Genomic DNA, 20,462 nt, shown 5'->3' on the forward strand with positions numbered 1-20,462 from the left:
CTAATAATGCAGATAGAAAGCAACCTCAAAGGCAATTACAGCACAACCTTTACGATTGTATATAAAAAGCGTAAACGAAACTGTGATCCCTGACCTGTCTACAACGTTGTCAGTGGGCTATTGATAAAAGCAATTAAGCACTAATGATTACTGTACAGAAAGGCGCGCACACACGCACTAATTGGGAGACGTTAATTGGATGTTTCTCCGCGGGCATAATTGACAGGGTGAAAGCTGATCTCCGTTTGTTATTCATCTGTCCTGATCGAGCCTATACCCTATCTAAGTGTTGAATGGGAAACGCGAAACAAGGTTACACATTATTTGGACAAGGTGATATGAACAGGTTAGGTGAGATATTGTCTGGGAGGACGATTAATGGTCAAAGCAAACTAAAAAATACTAAAATATGACTTGTTGGGGATACATTGGTTCACACCAAAATGTGTTTCAATTCAATTTCAACAGTATCAGTATGTATAGGGTGTACATCACCAGCTGCTCTGGCCTCTGCAGAAATAGAATAGTAATAATCGTACAGATAATAACATTAATTGGCTCAAGTTTGTTTCCCCCTTCATTTATAAACCTGTATATGTATTAATGTTTAATTGCAAACGTGCATCCATGTGTGTTGCTGGATCATGCGTCCATCCTGTAGTAGGCAGTTGTGTGTATGGATTCACACTACATTGTTTTTCTGTTGACCTAGTTGTGATTTTCGTCCTATCTGCACAATTGGATTTGCATTTATTAATTACCTCTCCCCCAAACGGCTTCTAATTGATAGCCTATCACGAATTGACTGGGACACTTCTAACACATCATCAGCAAATGCTTGACATTGACATTGTGATGGATCATGTAATATAAGTTTTTTTTTTTTTTTCTACTTGCCTACTGATAATCCATCAGCAGAACCACAATTTAGAAAATGGATTAAGATGTATTAGTATTTACATAATTAGAATTACAATGTTTACTACCAATTACTATTCTTTGAAACCGTGACTTCATGGAAAATAACTTCTCAATCCACACATAGTTAATGCACTCGAAATGTGTATGGTAATTAATATTTCAATAATCCTCATTTGCATTGTAAAAGAAAAGACACGTATTGTCTTTCTGTTTTGATTTGATCGTAGCTTTAGCCTAAAAATAGCCGTTTTCTTTAACTGCAACTTTGTCACAGTTTGCCAATTAAACCTCCCAGATGGAGAGAAATACACGAATGCCAGGAGGGCAATTCTGCCTGGCTTGCCATATGTTTGTCTTATAAATTAAATATCTTTAGAGATCATTTGAAACCGTAACGTGTCCATGCATGTTTAGGAAACTATGCATAATAACTATATCTATATGACAAGTAATAATTATGCTATTACGAAAATTAGAAACACTAAACATAAACTAGCGTTGAACTATATCTGTTCAAACTGGGACAACACTTGGATAAACGCACAAAACAATGTCAAGAAACCCAAGTATGAGTGGTTTAGAAAGTTACATTATTGCATTGTTGTCTGTTGATTTTAGCACACGTTGTTGTTTGAAAATCCATCTTGTTTTCAGCATTTCAGTATGTGAAATGTATGTGACATATATAAATTATATAATGAGATCGACATCTTAAATCACATGATATCGTTGTTGAACATGCATTTTGTGTAGATTTCAACATTAATTTGCCCTTGTGTTAAACAGGACATTTTAAAACACAACAACTGTTTGTAGATCCCAGAAATAATTGTGTGTGTGTGTGTATATATATATCTATCTATATATATCTATATATATATATATATATATATATATATATATATATATATATATATATATATAGAGAGAGAGAGAGGTGCATATATTAAAAAAAACGACAATAACAACTGTCAAACATAAAGCACACATACTTGGTATCCTACATTTTAATAAATGTTTACTATTTACAGCGACATTAGTGGATTAAAAAGTCAGACATAGAAAACACTAGGTACAGCTTCATTCGTGGATTTAGTGGAAGGAGCGTATTAAAACTTTGTATTTAACACTGGGTTATTGCTAAACATTTAAATCATATTTTGTATCTGAAATGAAACATCTGTTACATTGTACTGTAACTACTGGCATGTATTGAGTACGTTAATGCATCGGCATGGGCCGGTGTTGGATATCACTTCCCGAAAAAAAGCATGCACATAAAATAAAAGATCATTTTAAAAGAGGATCTAAATATAACCTCATACTTATCCATCGCATATTGCACTGAATCCGACTAGCTGCTTTTTAATTACAAACGAGTTCAAATGGGCAAGTTACCCCTTAAGAAATGATTTGTATGAATGATGATTGGATGCATTTGAAGTCACATAGCAGATTTCAGTGCGGTTGGGTTTTCCACCAAATGCAACTCCTTTTTCAATGACCTTATTTCCTGCGAAAACTGAAGTGGATAAACTATCTAGAGCACATGTTCGTCCCATTTACTCTGGAATAGCCACTAGGGTTTGCTACAGAGATTTCCTCCAGTGCTGGATGCGGTGGCACAGACAGCAGCGGCCGGCTGTGCGGGGACTGCAGACACACACCAGCCCGCATCCGAGAGCCCCTCTGCGGAGTAAATGCAGAACAGACACCCATGGCAACTTCCCGTGCGATCCGCTGTGTCTTCGGGGTTTTCAAATAGGTGAAGCCGCTTTTACTCTCTGTGACGGGGGGTAGTGGAAGATGGCGGCGAGGAGAGCCGCTTGTCAGCCGCTGTCCAGCTCTCGCGTCCCGGGGAGGAAGGGAGCGGCTGGCCGCATGAAGGCTAATCCGGAGTGGTGTGTTCTTTCCCCCGCCAGGAGTCCGAGAAGGGAGCGTCGAGCGCCGCGGGGATTGTGAGCTCGGGGATGCAGCATCATGTCATCGGGGCTGCGGGGGGACCTGGACCGGTAGACGAGTCCTCGGATAGCGAAGGAGAGCAAGAAGGCCCCCAGAAACTCATCAGGAAAGTGTCCACCTCCGGCCAGATTAGGAGTAAGGTAAGGAGCAGCTGTCTGCGGGGTGGGAAAGCAAACATAAAAGTCCGAATCTGTTTTTTTAATGTGGTGTATTTGTTTATGTCTTTTTTTCTTTTTTTCTTCAACATTTAACAATTTATTTCGTTAAGGTTGCCAAGGACTGCTTCTGTTTCACATGCACTGTTGAATGCATGCACACTACAGGCTATTGGGGGGAATCATGCCTTTTACACCAAGGGTGGAGGTTTGAGAAAAAATAATGCGTTTTCTCCATTGAATAAAGTGGAAATCATAAATGTTAAATGAATGCCATACAGTTCAATGATAACTGTTCTGATTTGGTTTTATTTTAAGGTTTTGACACACACTTCTATTGATAAAAAGTGATGTTTATGTTTTTTAATTTAATTATGTTTTCCAGTATGCTTTTTAAATTCTTTGATTGTTTACACACATACACAAACAAAATGCACAGGTAATAAAGAGGACTGTAGTTTTCTACGCCCCCAAAGTCTCTCAAAAATGGATTTAAAAACATCAGTGCAACTTCATTTATGATACTTCAAACTAATAATATATTGCTGGCTGCTTTCAGGACAGTGACACCATAAAACTATTCCCTCCATTATAATTAACTTTTTAAACTGCATTGAAAAGAAAGGGAAAAGCAATTAGGAAGACTTTGATCTACAAAGATGTCATAAAATACTCTGTAGGTTAAATATTATGTATTTGTTTGATATATACATTTACACACATGAGTGTGTATCATAAAAAAATTAACATGTCCGAGTTACATCTCCTAGAACAAATACAACGAAATGATTTTAAAATATTGATTTATTTTTTGTAATGATTAATTCTTCATTTACACTTTTGAACCATTCCTTCCACTTTGAGTCATCTTTTTCGTTTATTATCAAAGCAATCAGAAGCCAGCATTGCCCTGACAAATAAAGCTACTGCGAGATATACACTTAGACTGTGCAGATTGTGGTGAAGCATCTTGTTGCATCATATAAACTTCCAGGTTTACTGCAGAAACATCAGGTGTAATCCTCTCCTGTACTTGATATGGATGAGAATTAAAATAAATCCAGCAGGCAGAGCAGATTAATGGACCTGGAGCAGCTATTGTTATGGATAGCAGAATATTGACCCTCTCTGATATTGTTTGATTGATTGCTGGATTGATTGATTATTGAAGCAAAGAACTGAAAATTGAATATATGTCTATCATGGGTATCCAGGGGCTGCATCATTTAAAGTCACAGTGCTGTTCATTTTTTAGGACAAAACCCTGACTCAAGGCAGGTATTGTTTTTTTTTTTTTGAAGACTACAAATTTAGGACTATCATTATTGTTGTGACTAATATATTTTGCACGTCATGTAATCTGTCATAATTCGCTTCCCCCCCATTTTCTAACAGACACATTAAATATGTTTCTGACTTTTCAGTGAGTAACAGTAACATTGATTAAACAGTTGGCATCTCTCTTCTGTACTATAAATTGATGTTCAGACAAGTCATGCAGTCCATATATTACAGTGTTATAGATCATTTGGTGAGTGGGGAAGTCTATGGCAATTGATTCGAGCTGGGCAGTCAGATTTTACTTCTGAGCTCTGTGAAATTCCCCTTTGTTAGGGAGGAAGTGTGGTCTACATTTCTAGTGGTTTCAGATAGTGGTGTATCACAGACCAAATTAGAAAGAAGGGTTTTTTGATTTTTATAATGGCAATAAAGGAAATGTATAGCAGATGAATCTCTTTTTCTAAAAGTAATTTGCAGTTATAATATAACACGTAGTTTACCATGGAGAAAGTCAATCTAAGTAAAATAACAATCTCGACTGGACAGCTTGCCTGGCATGTTCCACTTTGGCTGAAAGGCTATAAATAAGTTCCCATTGTTTAACAAGAAAAGATCCATTCAATTATTCACTTGTGCTTAACACTCCTACTATATTATTTAACAGACCTATATATAGTGAGTTGCAGCTCTTGTTCTGAAAGAGGGGGGGATGCTTGCTTTTGTAATGCTAATTACTGGTTAACTAAAACCACAGGAGTAAATAACATTGAGAAGATGCAGTACCTTGTGCTGTCATCAAAATATGCCATAAAATGTCTCATGAGAAAGATTCACTGTGAGCTCTAATTTACCAGCTGGCCAGTTTTATAAAAGTGTTTTGAACACACTGTATCTTTGGAGGAAAGAACATGGATAAAGATGACACTGTCCATTGTACGCTGAATATATTGTTTTATGTAAATAGTTCTTCCATAAGTGTATACAGTCTTGTTTGCCTCAAAACAGCATCAAAGATAAATATAGAAAAAAGGTATACAAGATTTTTCTGAGATATAAATATTATCTGTCACGAAGGGCTCTTATTTATACTTTATTAAAGATATTGTTTTGATAAAATGTGTGGTTACTTCGGTGACCTCTTTGAAATGTTTAAAGTGCTGCAAAGAGCCTATTAAAGACCCATATGGTACTGATGTACTGGTGTGTGTGGAAATTAATATTTCAATTAGAAACTAGAAAGATTTCCTTGGTGTGGAATCTATATTGGACATATAAGGCTCAAATACAAGAGAACAAGAATATATAAATCCACCAGTTTGTGAACGCAAAGATCACTAATGTAGAGAATATTAAGAATAAGGAGAGTAGGAAGCATCAGTGGTAATTAATTTATACTAAGGGACAAAACGTTATCATTTTTCGTGTGTTTCCACAAGCAGCAAACCTTATAAAAATCATGCTGCTTTAATCTACTGCAAGATCATATCAATCAAACTTTCACTGCTTATACATCAGTCTTAGGGGACCAAATCCTTTCACTGTATATGGCCATTGTGAATTTTATAACAAACAGAATTGTTTGATGCTGTGGAAATGTTTTGGCTCTCAGTTCTGCTTTTTTGTCTAAAATGCTTTTAGCCAACAACCCCCCGCCCCAACCCCTCCCCCTCAACCTAGTTTCCACACCATCTGCCCAAACTGTAGGGGACTTGTGAGTGTGTTACAGTGCTGTAATAACAGAACAACAGACTAGAAAATGGGATGGCTGAAACGTTTCCTATTTGAAGAGATGGCTCGGGCCTGAGAATTCATACCTTGACCAGCGCTCTGTGAACAATTTCATAAACGCATCACCAAGCAGCAGAAGCAGCCTTCTTCAGATTATGTCTTGGGCTGTCCTCGGTTTTTGATGGCAAAAAGCTGGCTCTGCTTGTGTGTAGCCTGAAGTGTGTACAGAGGTCCACTAATGTGAGATTCAGGCCAAGGGTATTGCTTTACTTTGCTGTTTGTTTAACACAGTTCATGACAGTTTAGAACACGAGGGTAGCTCCGTCCTCTCTTCATCGCTCGCTGGTTGTGCTGAGCAGGCCAGCTGCCATGTGTGTTTAACTGCAGGGGTGCAGTGACATTTTTTTTGAGTAGCTGACTCCATGGCAACGACTAGCAATATCTTCATCTTGCTAATGGCCTCACAAAAAGATACCGAACAGCAGCACTTTGGGAAGTACAGTATTTCGGTAACATTTTGTTCTAGTGTACAAAACACAAAAACAAAATCATGGGCCGCTATCTGTTTGAAATTGTACATCGCTATGGAATTCGTTTTTATGGTTGTATTTACAATACAATCATGCAATGCATATTAAATATAGATTTTTTTATATTAAATATATTAAATATCTCCCTATTTTTCTGAGTTAAAGGAAATCTGGTGTTATTTGTCTTTTTTTTACATGATGTATATATTTTTTGCAATTATATATTGGATTCATTTTAATGATCAAGTTTCATTCTGTAATCTTTTTTTGTTACATATATTTAAGATTTAATCCTAAAATTAATTCTAGATCAATAGGTTAACAGCCCATATTACCATAGGTATATATATATGTGGAGATGAAAGTTTGATTCTTTGACTTTGAAGACTAAAAAAGTACTCAAAATAAGCTTTGTAAATGTTTTATTGCAATGCAGTTTTGTTCCTCTGTTGCTTCCTAAACATAATTCTAAGTGTTTGATGTCTGAAACTACAGTAATGCTTTTTTTTTTTTTTTTGCAACATTACACTCCTGATTTTGACAAGCTTAAGAAATGCATGGCCTGACTTGATAAGTGTTTTAGACAAAGAACAGACAAGAAAAGCAGCAGGGAATGTGCACGTTTTTGACAGTTATTCCTTATCATTTGTTCCCGGTGGTGTAAAAGTGCTGTATTTGAAGCTATTATAAGACTGAAGAGGTTGTTCAAGATGTTTGAGTTTTTCCGTCTGGTCTGCTGTTTTTCACACAGAGCTGAGTTCCGATGAGCTTGTGTATGTAGAAGGGGAGAGTCTTTTTAAATGCTCATAAACTAGACTAATATAAATGCATATCTTCAGCAAAATGTTGGCCAGTGTCACTTATTGGTTCCTTACTGTATTCCATTGTAAGTGCACAGAAAAGAGCCAGTTATGATTTTAGAGGGTAAAGTTCAGGAAATATATCTGCTATACAGAACACAGTGTTTGCAATGTCGCGTGACTCAGAATGAATTCTCTTCTATAAACACTATGAATCTTGTTAGTGTCATTAAAGTACACTGAGAATTACCTGGTGAACAGCTTCAGGGTATTTGATATAGTCAGCTGCTCTTTTTTTTTTTAAAATAGTTTAATAAAAGCTGTTTGGTTTCAGTGGAAATGCACAGTATAAGAGCAGAGCCTCAGGCAGCGTGTCCTTGTGATGCCACATGAAACTGTCCACAGAACTGGTAAGCGATACCACTGGCAGCCGGAGCTCCTCAAAGCCTGAGCCCTACCTTGGAAGGACCAAACACTAAGAAGGCAGTTTAATCTCCAATCCCATCAGTACTTGTCATCTCCTCTTCAAATTGCCTTAGTTGCCCATCTGTGCTTAATCTTGCTATTACATTTCGAATTAGTCTAACATCCACAATTGGATGGACTGGCAATCAGTCTAATTTGCCTTAAGGTCTGTAAAGTATTTGAACTGTTGCACACATGTGGGTTCTGAAGGCTAGCTAGATTAACCCTCCACATTGCCTTTGCATGCAGAGAAATACAGTAACATAATTCTTCTTTTCTTCTTTGTAGATCCTTTGTTTTTACTTAGATAGGGCTGGGAATACGTATTGTGAATTTGTCTTGCTTAATAATACAGACAAATGCATAACAAGTCATTCAAATTGGTTAATGGCTTCTGTTTTATAGCAGATTGAAATTCTCGGCTCTGTGTGCGCAGTTAGTGGTTTGTTAAAGTTTGTTTTTAAGGTAGGCTTTATCTGTCAAGCTATAATAAACAGAGCAGGCAGGCTTTCCAAAGTCTTTGTTAAGTCTTGCAATAGGTTTATATAATATGTGGAGTGTTAAAGTAAACTTCTCTCATAAATACTTGAACTCCTGTCTTAGTGCTGGTTAAATGACTAATTTTAGCTTTGACAGTGGGGGTGAATGTAAATGTTGTCAGCCCCATGTTTTCAGCAGCTTTTTTCGCTTAAGAATTGAATACTAACATATAAGCTTTGCAGGATTATGGGTGTACATTCTAAACCAACTTTGCTGGCCGTGTTACTTTGAATCCCAAAGTCTCAAAACCCAGTTATACACAAGCAATAATTATGTATTTTATCCCCCTTGACAGCTCAAATGCACAATACCAATCGACTGTTTGTTACTAATACACTGTTTTCAGTTGGCAGTTGAGTTTCTAGAAAAGACTATTTCTTTATTTTCAGCTGTTTGGTTTATATTTCTCATACTTTTTGTTATTTTTTTAATCTCCTAATTTCTCTCTGTAGGACGGTTGGCTACAGGCAAGAGGACAGTTTCACGACAGAAAATGTTTATGGGATGTTAGATTTGCAGAACATGAAGATTGTGATAACAAACACAGATTAATAAAATACATTAGCACATATCTCTGGAAATTCTCCAGCAGAAGGAAAGGATAAACTCAAGAAAGTCATTGCTTCACCGTCAGGTGTTTCTCATTTACAAAATTATTACAATCAGTATAAAAGTTGATGGAGCATGTTAACTGCAAATTGATACAGTCTTAAAATGATTAAGAATATTGGTCCATTGTCTAATTAAGCAATAACAATTCAGCTGTCAGGGAAATAAAAAGGATTTGACTTGAATATTAATCGCCACCAATTACTTATCTAGATTTTGTTGTATTGCTGGGTCCTGTAAAATGGTTTAAGTACAATACAGGAAACTCAAATTGATTCTACACTTCAGGGAATGGTAGGCGGGTGGCAGATCAGTACAATCTTTTCAATGATGACTTTAATTTATAGAACATCCGAGGCAGAACAAATAAATAAACATTTGGTGATTATGAAATTACCATTAGATTAATTATTCTCTGTATCTAGACCACTTAGAGACTACTCGGCTTTCCTAATTGTAATGCATTTAAAGTGTAAGGTTACCAAATTACCTCTGAGATGTATTTGTGATTATGAGATTAAGACATTGAGAATTGAGAATCTCATGATGCCATTAGCAAACCAGTGAAACATAGAACAATTCATGACTCTCTGGACTTTTGGTTGTGAGTGGATGCGTATATTCTTTATTATTAAAATCTCACTAGTGGTGCGCTTACAAAAATACAATTCAAAGAACATTAAGCTCTCTTTATTAATATATGTAAAGAGATGTATATATACAAAGAGAGAGGGAAATGTAAGTGAGTCATCTGTGATCACCATGCTTGGCTGTGTAACCTTTTCTGTTAATGGGAGGCCTACACTATTGAGATGCTTGTTTCTTTTTCAAAGGTACCATTTGCGCTAGGTCTACATTTTGTTTTGTTCTTGCTATATTGTATTTCAATTCAGACTGTTACCTATAGAAAAGCACAATTTATGTAATAAAACACAAAACAAAGCATATAAAAGACATTAAAAGTATGTAATTTAATTTTTACATCTAGTTCTGTACTTACAGAGGGATACACAGTGTATTTAATTATAAATGTTTGTGGACTTAAAAACTGCATGTTGAAATATTCCTAAATTATTCAGAATGCAAATGGTTTGCTTTAATTTTAAACTAATTTATTAGTAAGTTCCTTCTCTGTAAGCTCAAGCAGTGGTCTTGACATTGCACAGAAGGAATATATTTATCATAACTGAGGTGCTTGTAAATAGATTATTTAATGTAAACTCTCACAATGTTTAACTGAGGATACATTACCACTGCACAGGCAATTTGCCAGCCTTTGTTTTTCCCAAAGCGCAACTTCCAGCATCTCAGACTTGATCTACTTAAACATTTTTTTTTTTCATTTCTCTTTTCCTTTCTGTCTCAATATAAAAGATTTTCAAGCCACCTTCCTATACCTTGTTTGGCTGTTTGAAAGACCAATGGTGAACACCATCTTCAAGCCTAATTAAATTCACAAACTGTATGGAAATAAAATACTTGGTTTTAATCATCATAGAGAAATAATCAATGTACAGCAGCTGTCAGTTTGAATCTCGATGTACAGGACACAGCAGAGCAGTCCAGGTGCAGAGATAAGGTAGGAAAGTGATAAAATCGGTCAATGAAAAACAGCCGTGTCTGAGAGCAGCTGTTATTGAATTAAGTTTAACTGCTTTGCTGCTGAATAACTTGATATTCTGAGTTACACTTCCTAATACATCAATTGGATGCTCTTAATAGAGTGATGATTAGATTCTGACAAACATGCTCCAGTATTAGTCTTGCTGCAGGTGTATGTCCAGTCTTCCTCCTATAGAAATTGCAATTTATGCATCTTTCTTAGTACAAAGTGATGTCTGTTCAAAGAGGCAGCTTCCTCTTCCATCTATGCCCTAGTTCAAATCATTTTTTTTCTCAAAACCCTGTTGTCCTAAACTGTCATCTTACACATTAGGCCTCGCATAACTTGTCAGAGACCAACTAATATTTGCTTTCTTGATTTATTTAATTCTCTGGTTTGTGGGCTGCTAGTAAATTATTTTTTCTTTCTGTGGTGGATCAACCATTCCCTAACCTGAATTAGCCTCTCTTTATTGCTTTGCCAAATATTCTAGGTCCTAAAAGAATTTGCGTTCCTTTTTGCTTTATGAAATGGCAAACAAGATATCATGTGGGTGCCAGGAAAGGAAAAACAGCACCTGCCTTGCAGCACTAAAGGGCACTGAATTAAAACAAAATAGAGCAGCCAGATGTTATCGGTTTATGTACGGCAACAAATAACTAATAAACAAACTGCGCACAATCAGACAGTGTGTACTGCCCCCCTATGTTGCTCTGTGTGAACTCGAGGGTTTGCTGCACATTTACGCTTCCTGGGATATGAAGTGCGTTTTGACCAAACAACTGCCCACTGTCATTTCCCACCTGCACTGCAAAGTGCCGTGGTGCACCAGCTTCACATTTTAAACAGCAGGACTATTAACCACTTGTCAGTGATATAGTGGGTAGCCGCACAACTATCTCTCTGGACATTGTCAAGATCTTGCTTCAATGAGAGCGTCATGTATATGCTGTTTGCATTACAGTGTATACATTAAAGCAGCTAGGATAAACATTCTATAAATAGGTCCCTGCATTGGGATTTTAGGGAAAACATAACTGTTTACTTTCCTTATGTCACCATCACGTTGGCACTTAACACACAGCATGGGTTATGTGCTGCCTCTCGCACGCAGTCTCTGTAATGCAAGCATCTTCATTTCTGCACCTCTCATATCTGGTCAGGTATTTCCAAGTCAAAGAGTTGTATATTTAAATTGGAAGTAGTTTTATACTGTGATAAAGATCACTCCTGATCCCGCTTCTGTAATTCTGTAATTAATTTTCCAACTTAATGTCAGTTGAATCTGTGGCAGGATGATCCATAACAATGAACTTCAGCACTTTAAAGTTACTGCTGCCCAGAAGTTCACAGTCACATGTGTATTGCTTCTCATTACCAAATTCTGACCATCCATGCAGGAGAACTGTGTTTATATGCCATTGTCACACAAAACCCTATGATTAATGTAGTTTGAAAGCTTATTTTCAATACAGGCTGTTCTTGTTTGTATTAAGAGTTACTCATTTTCCTCATTTAAAAAATCTGTAATTGTCTCCTTTCTAAAAAAATAAGTATAATATTTTTGGACTAGTGTTTTTACCTGTTTCAAGAACCTAGCAGTTCCATACTTATCCTCTGAACTGTTGCAGGATAGTATTTTGTCATCTGGAAGACCATTGTGCAGTTAGGAGGGCAAATACATATCTTTATGTTTTTTCATTGTTGTGATGTAGAAGGAAGAAACAGCACTACACAACTAAGCTGTGGTTTTGTCTCATAGTTCCTCATATTATGGATGATCGCCTTGCCCAGTGAACTAGGAGGGCAAAACGTCAGTAGGTATTAATTGGCACCAGGTTCTGGCTGACCATTTTGATGCATCTTGGCCTTTGTCTTATCTGCTGGACACACCTTTACAAGTTCATTAAGGAGAAATCTGCTTTCCGTCCCCTCTAATTGAAGTGTTAGCCTCAAAGTATTTTTTCCCCCTGTGGAGATGGTTTATATGGTTTTGTTTGGAACAGTAGAGTCACAGTAGAATAGAATTGTGTTTATATTTGGGGCATTTAATCACAATCAACTTCATATTCCTTTTTGAAATCCCAAACCTTTTTCCTCATTTGGGCATCATGGCCCCAGCAAAGTGCACTAGCACCTCATAAAATGTTGCTAATGCTTCAGACTTGGTTATACATTTTATTTAATATGTTCCTTTTAAAGAATACACATTTCATGATTTATAATATCTTATAAAACACATTTCTGCCTGTCACATTTCAGCATTAGTACTTTTCGTCATTTGTTTTGTTCATTTGCTCATCTGCACTCATACTCCACCGCAGCATAAAGATGGATGGTAAGTGTGCTGTTTAAATAAAGATATCTTATCTCCCAGCTGTTGTTTACTTTGAGGAGAAGCATGACGCAATTCCAGGCCTCTGTAGATACTGCAGATAGATGCAGATTTAGCCGATATCCCCGAGTATATGTCATAAAGATGTTGCATGGGAGAGGCCAGGCAGAAACAATTAATGTTGGATGGTGTACCAATTTGATTTGTTGCCTATACATCAAACTTAAAGGGTGTTGGCAAAAACTTTGTCTCTGCACCCTGGCATGAGATCTTCGGCCAGTCACTTTATTCACAGTGGTTCATTCTGATCTCTTGCAACTCAGGAGGGGCGATAGCATCTGATTTATAAGATCTTTCTTTTTATTGCTAGACAAAGGTTAGGACTGAGAAAATGTCACAGGGGCCACTGGGATTCACCCTTTTAAAGGTTCACGTTCATATTATTCATGTTGTTTTTAGCCACCATCATTTCCTTTGTTTGTATACACAAGTAGGACTATCCTACTGGAAAATATCTGATACTGTAACATTTATTTAGAGTTCTCGGACATTATTGGAGGTATTGCGTAGTTTGTCACAGTCTTGTTTACAGACGTGTATAGAAGTGAAAGAAGTTATTAGGATGTGAATTGGTGATGCCCAACATGTTTTTTTTTCCCAATGATGGGATGTGCAAGTGTGAGCGACAGTGCCTTAGAATCATTTCCTTTTTATTTTTAAATATAGACCTATTATGTGGAAGTCTTCCCTCCCCTCACCATCATGAATTGAAAATGAGGAAACTCCACATCCTTCTATCTTCCATCTGGTCCATGTCCATTTCGTTTTTAGAAGGGTGTTTCAAAACTAAGCTTAAACGTGTTTCCATTTCCAGCAGCGTGGCACTAATTCCACTTTAATGACCTGCTGTAATGGCTGTATGGTACACAGTCCAGCACACCGGGGTGACACCGAACAGTCCGTTAGCCGACATTATGAATATGGAAGTACAGTGCGGAGGACAGCATCTAACATTTTAATGATGTTACAGCCACCCCGTGGTCACAGCAGTACAACATCAGACTGCCTGTCAATCCCTGCACCCCCTTCTGTAGCCCACAACAATAATTACAGCCCTGTGCTCCACTGCCGAGAGAAACAATAGCTGCATGTCCTTTGAGAGGTTAAGATTATCTGGTTATAGCTGACAAGATATAATTGCTCAGCCACATTCAGTGAGGCTCTCAGTACAGTGTTGCACTGCCAACAGCTATTTCAATACACAGCTGTCTGCAAAGTTTCTTTAAAAGTAATATTGTAAAGTTCACAGATACATCGCTGATAAATGTATACTCTAATTGTCATTTGATTTAATTAGAGCAGATTACTTTTTTTCTCGTAGGAAGCCTATTTTGCCGTACTCTTGGCTCATATATTATTATTGTAATAGATCTCTGAGATGCTCTTGTTTTCCATTGGAAATTGCTTTCAGATGTTAAAGAGATTGCTTTATGTGGTGTCTATTACAAATGCTATGTGGGTGAAGAATGCTTTGAGTTTAATTAATATAAATCATCTTTCCTACGAAGTCATCCCGAAGATGTTTTTCCCTCTTTGTCGTCGTTTTTTTTTTATCTACAATCAGAAAGCACTATTTGTTAGAAACTGATACTGGCTTAAAAAATGTATCATGCCTCATTAGGACAGTCATTTCCACTGGCTAGATTGCTTTTCCAGGGCGTCTTCCTGATGCAGGTTCATCTTCATCCGTATTGACTGATATGCACTTAATTTTAGCTTATTTATGTGCAGGAACAGACAAATTTCACCATCCAAACCAAGCGAAACAACTCTCAACGGAAACCACTCCAGCTACGGATTTAATTGCACACAAGAAGTACACTGCTTACAAGCTTGCTTTTATTTGGCATGACTTTTTTCAAACGTAAAGCCCATTGCTATAGCCTCTAGGTAAAAAGTTATCATTTTCACTTTCTTTGAGAGCAGGATTGGATTTTTTGTTGCACTAGTGCTGGAGGAAGTTTGAGAGGAATAGTCGATAAATCGTTGACACTAAACGTATACATACGTTTGAAACCTTCATGCTACCATTCCCAATCCTTCCCATAGCCTCTCTGTACTGTACACCTGTCATTTTGTGCTCATAGTCTGAAGGGATTACCTATTAAATTCTACCTCAAATCATTTTCATAGCAACAGGCATATGAAAGGGTGCATGGGCTCTGTAGGTAGACGAGCCGTTGCCGTGCGTGAAGCCAGGCCTGTCTCGCAGAAAGACTGATTGTTTCTTGTGCATCATGGTGTGGCGGAGAGCTTGTTAGCCGCTGCACAGCTATTTATAGCTTCCAGGTTAGTTCCCTCAGCGGGGTTGCTCTCACAGGGTCAGTAATTAAGTGAAAACTGCCTGGGTGTGGAGAAAATCTGGAATTAGGAATGTATTAATAGCAGCTGTACTGTATTATCGGACACAGTATGATATAATGGAAATAGTTGTGAGATTAATCCCCCCCCCAGAGTATAGCTTCCCATTCTTTATTTCATTTTTGTGTTTCTGCAGGAATGTCAAAGTAGCTTTAATAGCTGTCATGAGCAGTTTCTTCTGTTTTCACATTTCATCCTTCAAGTGAGAGAATAAGATATAATCTGACTGGAACATTTAGTACGTAATATGTTTGGGAAGTTTTCTAACATTTCAACATCCTCTCCAATAAATATGTATCTATATTGTCACCCCAAACTGCTGTATTCCATCAAACTAAAAATATTGAATTGTAATGTAAGATCATTTTCACTTTTTGAATGTTATTGAGCATTGATGTTTCTTACATTTTCAAAAAAGGTTAATTTTACAATATTTTTACATCGGCATCATGACATTAGTTGAATCCCCCCATGTAATATGTAAATAATATAACCTCAGTTTTGTTGTAAGCTTGTGTACTATCAGCTCACCATCCCACTTTACTTTCTATAATTTGATTTTCCTCTCGATATAGGAGGAACATCAAAAAACAGCACAGAATGTGTGTTAGCAGTTAGTTTGGATGAATCAGGATATGGCTGGCATATTGAAAATCTCTTGCCCACTTGTATTGTAACTGTGACTGTGTAGTGGTGCCAAGGAGTGTAAACAATAATATTTAAAACGGAGGTGGCAACACAGCCAACACAGCAATAACATACTTCAGCAAGCAGACTTTTTTTCCCCCCCTCCCCACTTCAGAACAGCAGAGCTTTGTGAATTGAAAAGCATGAGTTTTAATGCATGCAAACGGGACAACAATAATGCATTTCCCCTGGAAACGGCTTACAGTACATTGTCAATTTCTTAGCAAAGAGAAAAGAGCTTTAACGTCCACCCTTTTCCACCAGAGAGTGTAAGACAATTTCTATGTGGAATCTAGTCTCAGTAAAAGTGTATGACTGTGAGTCCTCCTACACACTACAAACAAAATCTGCATCATAATGTTTGACAGTGTCAGTGTATACAATACGTAACACTCAATACAGAATGGAAATGGTCCTTTATGATAATGCAGTTAAGATTCGGTTTCAATAATATGGTTTAAAAATGAGGAAAGGGAATAATTCAATTACAATGATAACTGCTCCTTAATACCCATGGATTGCTCTTCTCACACAAAAATAAAAATTGTCAAAACATTGTGCAGACTGCATGCAGAAATTCTGAGGAATGAAGGGGGCACTGTTCCTATGGATCCCTTTGTTTTGGAAGGGGAAAGGGAAAGGAGAGGTGAAAGGGAGGCACACAGGATCTTCCCTGTGGGAGTCCTACAGGGATATTTTCAGCAAAACCTCGTCTTTCTTTGTGTGTGGGCTGAATACAGAAGATAAATATTGCTATAGTGCAATGCCACTCTCCGATTGAATATAATTGCACTACATTTGTCCAGCTTCTTTTACCAGTAGTTAAAGGCTTCAAAATCGTCAATCTAATTAACGGACAAGGAGGCCAAGAGAAAGCCAAACCTCTATACTTAGTAAAGTGATTGCAGTCAACCACTTCAACAAAGACTAATCTCCCAGAGGTCAAGGCGTTTCAGATGAATAAGATTGTATCTCGGTAGTGCTGCATTACAGTATGTTAAGTGGCACTAACTGTAGTGTAGCTGCACATTTAGTCTGCTATCTCCCTATTGTAGGGAGATATGAAAGGGATGTGCACATCTCTAACGATAGCTATTACCATAGTTAATTTGTAGCTGTATGTTGTTGCCACTGTTCAAAAGCTGGGGTGAAGGGTCTCCTCTTCTTGGCCCTTTTCCAGCCAGGCACCTGAAGTGGTGCAGAGGGACTCTTGACATTTTGAGTGTATCTATTTAGTTTGTGAAAGCAGCAAGTTTGTTGAGTGTATTACACTGAGGTTTGGGAATCATTTGCAGCCTAACTTTGTGGTTCAGACAGATGGTTTACAGAGAAACTCATGGCACAGCTGTATGGTACTATACTTAACTGCACAGTAACTATGTATTTATAATGTAAAGGTTAGTCAGCGTGTAGCAGTGATGCATAACAGTCCATATGCAATACAAATGTATTTATTTATTTCCATAATTTAAATTATAATTTAGTATCATGACTTACAGACATTTCTGAATAAATAAAGACTGAAAGTATATTGTTCTAATTTGATTTTCTTAAGTGCAGGCTTCACATGCTGCTAAGTAAGACCAGCATATGATGTTAGTTTATTTGAGAGAGTTTGGGTATCGTAAGGGACAGGATGAAGGCCTGGCTTTTCATTCACTTTCTCAAGGAACCCGTGCTTTGTGCTCTAATCCCAAGCAAGCAGCTGCTCGACTCATTGCGCCTCAGCCTTGTCCATTGTTGAGAGAAGGGAGACTGAGAGGGGGTGACCAGTTTTCATCTTTCTGGCACAGAGCTGTCCTCCCTCTCACGACTGAAAAAAAAAAAAAAAAGTTCTATAAATAAGCTGTACTATTTGTCCCAGTTGGCAACAGTGTGACTGCTGAAGCACAAAGGGATCAGCAAAAGTGGGCCAACAAACTGGGACACAACCTTTTTTACTTATTATTTTTTCACAGCAGGACATTAAGAAAAACGGTTATATTTAAAATTTCAAGTTCTGGAAAGTGTCCTGTTCCTATTCTCATTAGCTGGCTTGTAAGGACTTCTAAAATCTCTAAAACCAATCAAACACTTTCTGATGTTTCCAGAAGCATCCACCACTAAAGCAAAATAAACACAAGTAACACACAGATGGCTGTTGTATCTAGTAGCAAAGAACATTGTGAAGTACTATCCTCATCTACTTCTGTTGGTTGTTTAAATATGTTTAAAACTTAAATACAAACCAGGCTGTTTGAAGCTTTGCTTGCTGTGGAAATGGCTCGGGTTTAGTATGAATAATAGGGTCCTCATGATACATCAGTTAACCATTTGTTTGGGTGCTGATATGTGATTGGGTAATTCTTAGATGTCAGTAACAGGCATAGGGGAGAGAAGCAAAACTGCCAAAAAGTCCCTTGTTTTGCTGTGCAGGCAAATCATTTCCCATTGAATTAAGTGTGTAAGTTCTTGCTTAGAACTGTTCTGCTCCTCCATCACTCTTACAGACACAGCAGGTTTTTATTGGGGAAGGTGACTCTATTACTGCCAACTGAGATTTTCTCCAACTGCAGTCTGTTTATATATGTAACTAGGATTCGACTTGTGTAACCCAAAGGGCTGAGTATTTTAATTGCATAAACGAATCTAAATGTGCTGTAATCCACTTGGAGTCTTGTGATTTTAACTGAACTGTATTCAGCCCAAAATACAGCTTGAGCATAGTTATCGACAGCATTTCTATTTCCAGTCAACTGATTTATATGTAATATATGTATGTAATATTGTTTTTAATTTGGCCGTGGCTTCTTTCCTCATGCAGTCTTCTTGTAAAGATTCGGCTGCACTTCATTGATTTTGGAGGAATCACACGAAGGAAAGAGTGCAGTGGAAAGGAATGTAAAGTAGACAGAACATTTATGAGGATACAGTTGTGCTTCATTTTCTGTCAGTCAAAGGTTTACACTTCTCATGTCTTACTTCAGGCCAGTCAACTGGAATATTTAGTTTTCTGTAGGTTGTGTATAATAGTCTGAAAATCTACAACTGATAGGTAAGTATGGTTTAGGTTAATTAAAAACATCACATAATAACAGGGTTGATTATTATTGGGTAAAAACTGAGTTAAAAAAAACACCTCCTTAACCTAGATTTTCCTCAAACCTTCACTGCCAAAGTACAAGTAAGAAATAGCTTTTCGGACAGGCTTCTGCAGGATTTCTTAGCTATAGTGTTAATTCATCTGCCACAGCAATGCGTTTTCTCTCAGTTTAAGTTGATACAGCTGCAGTCCAGGAAGTCTGATCGAAGCTTGTGTTGCTGTTTGTAATTCTTCTTTCAGAGTGCATATTTCCTATGCTAAAAATAGTCCTGATATATGCCTCTGAATTCCTGTTGTTTTAAAGAGCTTTTCCATGTCCATACTATATTTTTAGATGAATGGAAAGGAAGAACTATAGCAACTTCCAGCTTTGTGTTTCTTATTTGTTATTATAAGTGTTCAGATGGTTGGAGTTCTCTGTAAGGTCCCAATCATGGGAAATTATGTATATGTGTAAATGAAATAAGTGAACAGGAGTTGAAATTTGGGGTATTCTGGTCTTCTGTTATAGGTCCTCCGTCTCAGATTGGAAAACTCACAGTGAAACTTTAAGCAATGGCCATATTTATAGATGAAGGGTGTGGGTTCACAAAATGTAATTGACTTGAAATAAAGTAAGCGAAACAGGCCATAAAGCGTACAGTTGCTCTGCAGCTGCATCAAGTTACTGTGATGCCATTCTGCAGTGTGGATGGATTTTCCAATGTTTTCTCTCTTCATATTTACCGCATGAATTCTCCCTGCTGACTGCACCTTCAGACTTCATTTTTCCCCCCTCACAGCCGCATGAGGTACTTAAAGTTGATTTAAACCTGGAATATACTGCACTCAAATACGGCGGCACTGTGGGGGATTTTATAAACCATAAACTGCCACACAATTTTACATGCACGTTTAGTCTTAAATTATTACAATCACACCCTGGTGCTGTGTAAACCCTTCATACACATTCCCTGAATTTATATTTCCTTAAAAGCACAAAAAAAATACTAGGCATTAAGCTATTTATATTGCATGCCATTTTAGGATTTATAGACAAACAAACATTAGATCATGCAGCCAGTTCAGACCCCTGCAGTTGTGAAGTAGGTGATGCATTTTCTAATTCTAATTTTGTAATTAAACAAAACAAATGGAAAGACACATGTTGTGTACAGGAGCAGTTTTAGGTTGTTTATATTGCAGGGATGGAAATTGCCTATTTGTCAAACAATACTACCTGCTCGGACTCTACTACTTCTCATAACCCCTATATATATATATATATATATATAATAATAATAATATATAAAAAAACGGTAAAATCAGAAATAGACTCTCGACTGCAGCCTTTCCGTGGGATG

At 37.2% G+C, this 20,462-nt stretch overlaps 1 protein-coding gene across 2 annotated transcripts in view; it reads left to right on the forward strand.

The window, feature by feature from the left end:
* The window catches only part of dgkh (diacylglycerol kinase, eta), a 70,116-nt gene that overhangs the window by 396 nt on the left and 49,258 nt on the right, over window positions 1-20,462 (forward strand). Inside the window, exons 1-2 of one of the 2 annotated variants that reach the window (XM_066706631.1) lie at window positions 2,493-2,686; window positions 2,844-3,023. In XM_066706631.1, coding sequence (XP_066562728.1) covers window positions 2,892-3,023 — 132 coding nt within the window. In that variant the 5' untranslated portion in view covers window positions 2,493-2,686; window positions 2,844-2,891. Of the gene's footprint in view, window positions 1-2,492; window positions 2,687-2,843; window positions 3,024-20,462 lie in introns of those variants that run through there. The other variant, XM_066706630.1, reaches the window with a different exon arrangement.

Source organism: Amia ocellicauda, chromosome 6 (assembly GCF_036373705.1).
Source record: "Amia ocellicauda isolate fAmiCal2 chromosome 6, fAmiCal2.hap1, whole genome shotgun sequence".
NCBI classification, from domain to species: domain Eukaryota; kingdom Metazoa; phylum Chordata; class Actinopteri; order Amiiformes; family Amiidae; genus Amia; species Amia ocellicauda.